The sequence below is a fragment of the Natrix helvetica genome, assembly GCF_964273705.1.
Source record: "Natrix helvetica genome assembly, chromosome: 12".
In the NCBI taxonomy this organism is placed as follows: domain Eukaryota; kingdom Metazoa; phylum Chordata; class Lepidosauria; order Squamata; family Natricidae; genus Natrix; species Natrix helvetica.
Window position 1 is genome coordinate 21,393,841 of NC_138556.1, and position 9,853 is coordinate 21,403,693.

Here is a 9,853-nt window from a genome sequence, read left to right on the forward strand (position 1 = left end):
ATAATAAAATAAGGATTTACTTGTGAAACATATGACCTGGGATGCCTCTTGGCCGTCACACAACCTGCCCTAACCGCAGTGTTGTTGGCCGGACCGAACAGGAACGAAGAAATGCCAGGGGGAAAAATGCCATCCCGAGCGAAGGAGAACATCCCGTTCTGCGAGGATCGCCCCGGCCCCGCCGACCTCCTGCCCTCCGCCAAGCCGGAAGTGAAGCGGACAAGCCCAAGGCGAGCTCGCACTTCGCCCGCGTCAACGCCCGAAAACCGTCCCGTCCTTTAGAAGGGAGATGCCGGCCGAGCTCCGTTCCCGCCGGGCTCTTCCCGGTAGAGGCAGCGGGACCGACGCCCGCTCACCCCCAAGCCCGCAAAGCTCCGGCGGTGGAGAGCGGGAGGGAGGGGGGGGGTGTCGAGGGAGGCTGAAAGGGAGGCGGGGTCGAGGGAGCCTCAGCGCGCATGCCCGCCAGCTCCGGCTGCTGCAGCCGTGGGCTCCGCTTCCGAAGCCTCCGCAGAAAGAGCGCGGCGCCTGAGGCGAGGAGGGACGGGCAGGTGTCGGGCCCCCGCCGGGGGACCATCCTAGAGCGGGTGCGGGCCTTCCGGCGGAGGGACAGGCCGGCCACGTGGGCTGCGCCGGGCCTCTTCGGAAGACAGAGCTGCCGGGTTTGCGCCTCGCCAAATCCCGGCTCCAGCTTTGCTTCGGGCAGCGGCAGAGTGCGTGTCCTCTGCCCCGATGCGTGGGCGGCCCCCGCGACTGCCCGCGCGGCCCACCCGAAGGTGTCCTTGGCGATGGCGCATCTCTGCAAGCTCCCGGGACTCAGCCGTGAGGCGGGGGGTCGCGCGACCGAACCCCGGAGCACCGGGCCTCCGGACTGCGCGTCGGGCTTGCAAGCGGGCGGCGGGCATCCCTTCGGTGTCCCCGCAGGCGCCATGGTCCTGGCCTCCCTCACGGTTGGCGGCGGCGGCGAGGAATACCGCTCCCGTGCGCATCCCAGGAACAACGCGGCACCCCCGCTGGCCGGGCCGCTGCACCCCGCGCTAAATGGGAGCTGCCAGAGTCCCGCCGTGCTGAGCGGGAGCAGCAACTACACGACGCTGACGCCCCTGCAGCCGCCCCTGCCGCCCATCGCCACTGTCTCGACCAAGTTTCCTCACCATTCCCAGTCACAGCCGCAGGGGCAGGACCGGCTGGCGGGCAACTTTCCTCTCTTCTCCGACAATCTCTACCCCTCGCCGTACCCCAAAGAAGTGGCCGGCCTAGGGCAGAGCCTCTCCCCGCTGGGCGGACTCCACACCACCCAGCAAGGGCTGCCGCATTATGCCCACGCCGGAGTCGTCATGCCGGCCGAGAAAATGCTCACCCCTAGCGGCTTCGAAGCCCAGCACCCGCCCCTCTTAGCCCGGCCGGGCGACCAACATCTCACCCCGACTACGGCCGCCGGCCTAGTTCCGCTTGGCGGGGTCCCTCACCGACCTCACAGCCACCTGAACGCCCGTGGGCACGGGCAGATCCAGGCCTCCTCCGGGGAACCTAAACCCGCCGCCGCCTCGCAAGGGAGCGCCGGGAACCACTCAGGGCAGCCGGAAGAGATCAACACCAAGGACGTGGCCCAGCGGATCACCACCGAGCTGAAGCGCTACAGCATCCCCCAGGCCATCTTCGCCCAGAGGGTCCTCTGCCGCTCGCAGGGAACGCTTTCCGACCTGTTGAGGAATCCTAAACCCTGGAGCAAGCTCAAATCCGGGCGGGAGACCTTTCGCAGGATGTGGAAGTGGCTGCAGGAACCCGAATTCCAGCGGATGTCTGCGCTCCGATTGGCAGGTGAGGGGCAGCGATGTGGGCACAGGCTGAGGGGCAAGACCCGTCTTCCTGGGATCCCATTTGTAGAAACCTCGCAAAAGAAGCAACGATGGGAAGAGAGGGAAGGGGCTCTGGCCTCCAAGAATCAACGGGACTAAGTCAGTCCTGTGCTAGGCGGGGCCGCCTACGAAGTCCCCTCCCTCATCCTGCCCGGTGCCAGGGACGGCGGGACGCCCTGAGATTCCCGGCCTCGCTGCAGACCTGTAGGGCCGCGCCTCCTTGCACACGAACCAGCCTCCAGACTGAATGCTGCTTGTGCCTTTCTGAAGCGTTTCCAGACCGGGAGAAAACTGGTGGGAGTTGGCTTGCAACCCGACCCCCGGTCAAATCCGGGACCGTTTGCTTAGGTCTTCTAATTTGCCCGGGAGGGACAGAAGTCCTTCCCAAATTGTGGTGGGTCGCCTCCGGGGGTCTGGGTGGGTGGGAAGGCTGTAAGTAGATCTGAAAAGTGATGTGCTTTGGAGAAGAGGGAAAATAGAAAGGGGGGAGGATTTGCCCTGTAAGTGAGGATCTTGAATGAAGCTTTGTGAAGCTCAGCCCACCCCCCGGCCAGAGGCAATTGAGCTGGCGGGATCCAGGCGTTGACGAAACGGCTTTGGTCGAGGCGTGCAGGTCAACCGCGTCCTCGACGCCTACAGCGGTGTAGGCCAGGGCTCAGAGAGGTTTTCCTGCTGTTGGGGCGGGAAGACGGCTTGTCCCTTGTGGGCCTGGAGAGTAACTCTCCTTTCCCGAGAGGAAAGGAAGATGAGCCGATCCCGGGGCTGCTCTAGACCGCCTTCCTTGCCCAGGACTTCCTTGGCTCTTGCAAAGGCTTCTTTGTTTTCGGCTGCTGCTCCTGGAAATCCCGGTTGGAGCTTTCGGTCCACTGAGAAGCAGCGAAAACCACGCAAAGTCCCTTCGCTGGCCTGTCCCATGTGAAGGAGAGCGGCCACTGGGGCGCGAGGAAGGCCCGTTGTCGCCGGAGGGCAACTTTCCCAAGGGAGGCGCCGCCGAGGGCAGAGCTGGCCTGCTCCAAAGCTGCTTAGTCGGAGGGGAAGAGGGAAGCGCTCTCTCGTGGCCTGTTTCCTGTCGTGAAGTGCAGAGAACGGAGAAAGGCGCCCCGTGAAGCCTCTCAGCAAATGGGGGCCGGCTGGCTTCTTCTAAAGAAGCCCGCGCCGCCCTTTCCTCGGGTGGCGGTCCAAAGGCTCCCGAAATGAGCCTTTGGCGCCCAAGTGGCTGCAGCGGCTCGGGGAAGAGAAGGAAGAGAAGCGTTTCCCAAGATTGGGGCGACAGGCACGAGACTCCACTTTTTCTCCCGGACTTCCTGCATTTGTCTCAGCACGAGCAATGCTCAGAACCACCACCACCCCGCAGAAGAGCCCCGTGGATGTGCTGCGTATTCACGCAAAGGCTTTTTCTTATAATTAAGTGCAGCTTCGCCATTTTTCTTGCGTTTGCGTCTATACCGAGTTCGTCTGGAGTTCCTGCCGCTCGCCCCGGTGGCCTTCAAGAACGCATCCCGGCCGAGCGGCGGCAACTCCTGCAAGCGAAGGTGCGTCCTGGGGCATTTCGCGGTGCTCCGTTCTCTTTGGTTCGTCGAGTCAGGAATTTAGCAGAGCTCGGGTCTCCTGTTTTCCCCCCGCCGCCACAGCTAGTTTTTTGGCCAAATTTGTTCTTACAAAAGGCAACCAGGATTGTCTTGTATTCGATCCCATGAACGGCTACTTGGTGAGAACCCCTCTGGAACCGGCTAGATAAGGTCAGATAAATATCTCTAGTCAAGGATCCCTAAAATGGGCCAAGAAAAGTGTTTCCTGTATATTCCATAAGTCTTTAGCGCTCAAAAACCGAATGTCTCCTTACCCGAGAAAATTATGCAAGAAATAAATATCAAGTAAATTATATATTTATTTTCTTGTATTAGTTCTAACTTATTCTAATTATCAGTATTAGTATTTATTAGCCACTAAATTTATGTCCTGCCTTTTATGCTGGAGCTCGGCTGGGTTTTCATTTCTTCCACGATAACCATCCTGCGTGGCAGGCTCAGTTAGGGAGGCTGGGGAGAAGCACTGCTCCAAAATTACAATTTTCCTGGCTTGGGAGATATTTGAACCTGGGTGTTCCTGCTCTTAAGTCCAGCCATTTAAACCATCATGTATGACACCAACCTATCTTACTAAAAAAAGCAGCTTTCCATAAAAGAGAGCCTTCATTTCAGAAACAGTCCCGCATAGTGCTCTAAAATTGTTTCCCTGGGGCTGCCTTTGGGTGCGTGGAGGCTTTTATTCTTCAGATTGCAGGGGAGCCTCAGTTGTGGCAGGGATGCTCAATTTGGACCTAATGGGATTAAGCCAAGAGAGGACTGGCCCTAACCTTGGTCATATCTAAAAGAGGATGCCCTCTCCATTGTGTTTGTTAGGTTTATTTTCTCCACTAAACTATCCACCTCTCTCCAGAGGGTACAATGTTTGTTGACCCATAACTAATCTCTATTTTGCCTCTGTTGCATCTCTTCTGAATCATTGCTGCGATCATGCCAGTCATATCTACACAGTGATGGGCTCCCTCTTCTGTCACCCCTTTTCAGCACATCATCAGCCAGCAGGGATGGTGGCTCCTGTATGACTGAGCTTCTATCAGGACTTCAGGTTGGTTGGGCTGCCCCTCTTGTGAGACCTCTCTTGGGCATTCCAATAATAAAAGGAAATAAAGAAATGGTTTTAAGAAGATCCTGCAACAAATGTAATTGCCGAGGGGAAAAGGAGAGACCCTGAGATCCTGTCAGGACCGAGTACCTAGCTAGGTCCTCATTAAAGATGTTCAAATATACCAGAGATGGTTCGATAGTGGTCTCTACCAACGCTTGTCTGCCCATCCTCTAGAGATGCCCCAGACAACAGAAGTGAATTCCAGGACTCCTTAGGAAGTACCGGATGAGGCTATTGTGAGACAGTGAGACTCCACCTATGAGAGAAGGCAAGACCAAAGCCTCACTGACCCAAGACAGCATTCACATTTGTGGATACAGGCCCCCAATGTAGGTGTATGTTCCTAATGAAAAGGCCGCCTCCAGAGAAACTTGGGAAAGGAGCTATGCTATTCGCCAAGGGTCTTCTTCTTCTTCTTCCAGAGGATTTCATGCCTTGCAGATGGTGCCCTGACAGCTCTGTTGTTTAGATTTCACTGCTGCATTCAGGCAGTGGAGGAAGCTGGGGTGCCAGCTCTTGCTATGGCCACTCACCCCCTTAAGCAGAAGAAAGCTTTTTATTGGGGGAAACACTTATTTCTGCTTTTCCTGGCATCAATATTGCAGTCATTTCATTAGCACGAACTAGTCGATTGAATTGTGTAATTTTCAGCTCCAGCTCACTGGCCAGGCACTATAATAAGGGTCATTCCAAAGCTCATCTTTAGAGTCTTGCATTCCTTTCTCATTATGAGAAATGAAGTGCCATCTGGCGGTTGCACGTAATATGGAAAATTGGGAGCCCACTTGATTTAATAGCCTAACAGGAGTTACTTCACTTACTTGTATAAAAAAGTGAGAAATATTGCACATCAGTACATTTATATTAGGATTACATTCTGACCACTGCCACGGTGTCCGCCACTGTGATTAATATTATTGGCACGTAGATATACTTGTGGCAAAAAATAGAATTGAATTCACATTTCCTCCTTTTTAAGATGTGGAAATGATTATTGACTAGATAGAACGTTTAAAAATTATTTTGGAATATCAAACAGATTTTCCTAAGGAATTCACATTAGATCAGATTCATGATTCATTTCAAAGGCAAATGGTGTACTCATAACAAAGTCCTCTGTCATTCATCTACAGGAAATGTCATTTGTCCTTTAAGAGGAAGCGTGAAGTCAGTACAAGTGTTTCAAGAGAACCTGGCCATAAATATTTTTTTTTAAATATTAGCTGCTCAGCTTCGTTGCTGCTGCCAGGAAGAGATAATTCTTGTCTTTTTCTGTAGATGTACGCAGGGCATAAACCTGTCCTTAAAAGTAGGAAATGGTTTAACAGAATTTAACAGAATAACAGAGTTGGAGGTGACTTTGGAGGTCTTTTAGTCCAACACCCCACCCCCACTCAAGCAGAAGACCCCTCTAACATTTCAGACAAATGTCTGTAGAATCTCTTTTTAAAACCTCCCCACAACTTCTGAAGGCAAGCCGTTCCACTAATTTATTGTTCTATCTGGTTGTGTATCTGGTTGTGTTTGTCTGTTGGCTTTCACTTCTCTCTTAATGAGCTGACACAAATGCAAAATGTACAGTGCTCAATTTGAGATGTGGGATTGGAACTCAATCCGAAACAAAGCATAACCTCCCCGCCCCTCCTCACGCAGGCATCTCATCTGGGGTCAGAAGATAGCCTGGCAGGGCCCCTGCAATAAAACGGGCAAGAAATATACACTTCACGCAATCAGCACGGTTTAGCTATTAATGCAGTCTCAATTCAAAGAGTCTTATAAAACCTTTTAGAACATCCTGGGAGGCAGAGACCGAGTCATCTTTCGCAGATGACGCTTTTGGTTCTAACCTTGAAAGAAGAGACCTGACCTTTCTTAAGAATAGGAAATCTTTGAGAAGCAGGGATCCAGAAGGTCCCAGGATTTGAGCCCTTCATCCTTACCTCCCATCAGCCCAACTTTGAAACACCCGAGTGGTAATTCAGGCTTTCTTTTCACGGTTTTCCGAATCTGAAGATTGAGGTCAGGTCTTATTGAATTGGAATAGAGCAAAATTAGCGTTAAGCAGTAGAAAACATAGGCACGTTTTAAATTTGTAATACGTGTATGATTTTGGGTTATTCTAAAACAAATGTGTCAAAAACTGTTTTAATCTCACAAAGCGGGGTTCACATTGTTTTGGCCGATGTGTCACTGCAGCCCTTTTAATCCATTTTCCCATACTTAATATTGATTGGCCTGTCCATCCTAACAGCTGTAGCCATTCAATTCACAGTCACTTACATCCTAAACAATTTGGAAATTTGTAATATACGCCTACCTGGTGAAAAATGAATTCCACTTAACCCCAATGTTTTTTTGGTTGTCTTTAAGACCGCATTGTAAATATTCTGCTATAAAACCGCAGCCTTTCCTTATTAAAAACCCTTTTATTATATAATAGATTGTTATTAAAAAACAAACCCTCTCTCTTATTTACCCCAAGTCTGAAAGTGATTTCTTCATAATATTGCAGCTTGCAAACGGAAGGAGCAACATCAAGGAAAAGATGGAGGAAATGCACTCAAAAAACCCAGACTGGTCTTTACTGATGTCCAGCGCCGAACTCTCAATGCAATATTCAAGGAAAATAAACGTCCTTCCAAAGAATTACAGATCACCATTTCCCATCAGTTGGGGCTGGAGCTGAGCACAGTTAGCAATTTCTTCATGAACGCACGAAGGAGGAGCCTGGATAAATGGCAAGATGAGGGCCGTGCCGACTCAGGCAGTTCATCCTCTTCTTCTAGCACTTGTACCAAACCTTAAAGGAAGGGCTGCAAATTTATATTATTATTATCATTATTATTATTATTATTATTATTATTATTATTATTATTATTATTATTATTATTATTATTACTGCAAATGAGCAGGACCTCAAGAAAGCAGGTTTATACTTAACTCATTATTTGTAAGTCCAAAGAAACCAAAGACTTATTTCATCTGATTTTGAATTTGCTCTAAATAACAAATTTTCATAGAATGGCTTGCAAAGCAAAATGGTTAGAAGGAAACAGAGGGAGAAAACCAGAGCCGGGTTGCTCCTGGTTTGGCCCAGATTGGACAAGCGATCCAGTAGTAAAAAAAATTGGAAACCCAGCATTGGAGAAAACTGATTTTTAAACTTTCATTCTTGCACTTATCTACAGTTGTTGATCAACTAACGTTGGAGCGTGGTGATCATTTGTTATCAAAAGACAGGTCCTCAGATATGACTCCTCATGGCAAAACCACGAAGATGAACACTTAGCGGATGCAACAGTAGCAACGAAGTTTTCTACGGCAATTACAAGCCTAAAGCAGCAAATTGTTAATGTTCATTTTAACAATATGGTTTCTGTTGACGGTCTGCCTCCATAAACTCTGAATACAAGTTGAAAGAAGGTAATGACATTTTGACTCTCCTTCAAACCAGTTACATTCTCTTTGTTGACTTAGTAATAGAGCTATTCTTTACCATTCTCCAAACTACGGTTATCTTGCAAAAGGATCAAAATAGTCCCAAAGAACACATTCAATATACTGCTGGTATTTTTTTGCAATTATTTTACTACTTCAAAGCTATTTTTCCATTAAATTCTACACAGAGTTTAGGGATAAACTAATTTATAGCAACAACACACAAGAAAGACTTTTATTCTAGCTGTGAAAATATTTTTCATTGTTTTCCAGAAGCGATCAGAACATATAGCTCACACCCATGTAAAGCACAGGTTGTCTTTCTGCATCTCAGACAATCTTTTTTATATTTAATCTTCTGCAGAAGCGTACTTTAGTCCAGCTGTGAAATATTGTCCATTTTATATGCATGCTTGCATTTATATAGTTTACACCCATAATATTGGTATGATTTAAAATGCCTAAATCCTAGAACATAGCTCTGAGCAGCAAACTGACAAGAAGTGATCTAGAGCCTATTTATTTATTTATTTATTTATTTATTTATTTATTTATTTATTTATTTATTTATTTATTTATTTATTTATTTATTTATTATTTATTTATTTATTTATTTATTTATTTATTTATTTATTTATTTATCCCAGTAATTAAAACTAGATACGATTAGGATTTGGGAGTATCGACGCTATATCTACAGAAATAAAGAAAAGAAATATCACTTTCCTCGAGAAGACTTCATAAAGAAGTCTTCAGCACGGCATCTCGGACAACGACCCAGCCACCAAAAAATATCAGAACTCCAGCCAAGAGATCCAAAAAGACTAGTTTAATCTGTCGCCATAAAAGTAGGATAAAGAAGGCGGCTGCTGTACAATACGGTTTACTCCCCTGAGATGCAGCGATGCGATCTGTATGTTAGGGCACGTTTCTAAGGAAGCCAACTTTGGCTTTGTTGGCATCACATTTCTTATACAGAAAGTCATACAGATGACAATCTGTACTGCTCTATCGGAAGATGCTGAAATTTAAACCCAGAGGTAACTTCCTTATTTAGTTAGCAGAAAGTTATCACATGGAAATTAACACTGGCATTCATTCTTCATTCATTTTCAATTCATTCGTTCTCTCAGTTTGTCGCAGGCTAAGTCAGCAGACCGTTGCTTACTTTATAGCGGAAGGGATACTTCTTCAACCACGCTAACGCTGCTCTTTCTTTTTAAAGTCCAGCGGTGCGCCACATAAGGAGTTATCTCAAGTAAGACGGTTTCATCCTTAACTTCAAATCATCTCAAATAACCCGTGGGATATTTGGGAACTTGGGGCGAATATCTATTATTTCCACGTGACTAGAAAAAAGGCATGGGGAAAGCAGGAAACTCAGGAAAAATAATAATAAAACATATTTTTTACAAGATCGGAAGAAGCAACCTTTTAATTACAGCGCAAGATCGATAGCTATTCCGGCACAATAGTTCTCACGGCAAATCTAGGTCAAAAAGAAATAGGGAAGTAAGAAGGGGATTTTAAAAGCTGGTTTTGTCTGCATAAATATAAATTTTGGCATTTAAGTTTGTATTTACAGATAGTCCTCGAAGTCTGTAGAGATTCTCAGTCATCCAGCTTACGGTTGTCCCCACGGTGCTTTGGGACAGATAGCCCTTGTCTTACAACCGTTCCTTTAGTGACATTCAAAGTTACAACGGCAAGTGAAAAATGTGACACGATGGGTTTTTCACACTCGCGGCCACCGTTGCAGCATCCCCACGGTCACACGATCAAATTTGGACACTTGGAAACCGGTATGTATTTATGACAGTTGCACTGTCCAGGGTCACTCGACCAACACTTATACCTTCCCAGTCGGC

At 48.1% G+C, this 9,853-nt stretch overlaps 1 protein-coding gene across 1 annotated transcript; it reads left to right on the plus strand.

Moving 5' to 3' along the window:
* Window positions 1-785: 785 nt before the first annotated feature.
* On the plus strand, window positions 786-7,352 carry ONECUT1 (one cut homeobox 1; the record flags this gene model as incomplete). Its single annotated transcript, XM_081964517.1, has 2 exons — window positions 786-1,818; window positions 7,060-7,352. 2 exons carry the CDS (start codon window positions 786-788, stop codon window positions 7,350-7,352), a joined length of 1,326 nt encoding a protein of 441 aa, XP_081820643.1.
* Between the last annotated feature and the right edge of the window lie 2,501 nt (window positions 7,353-9,853).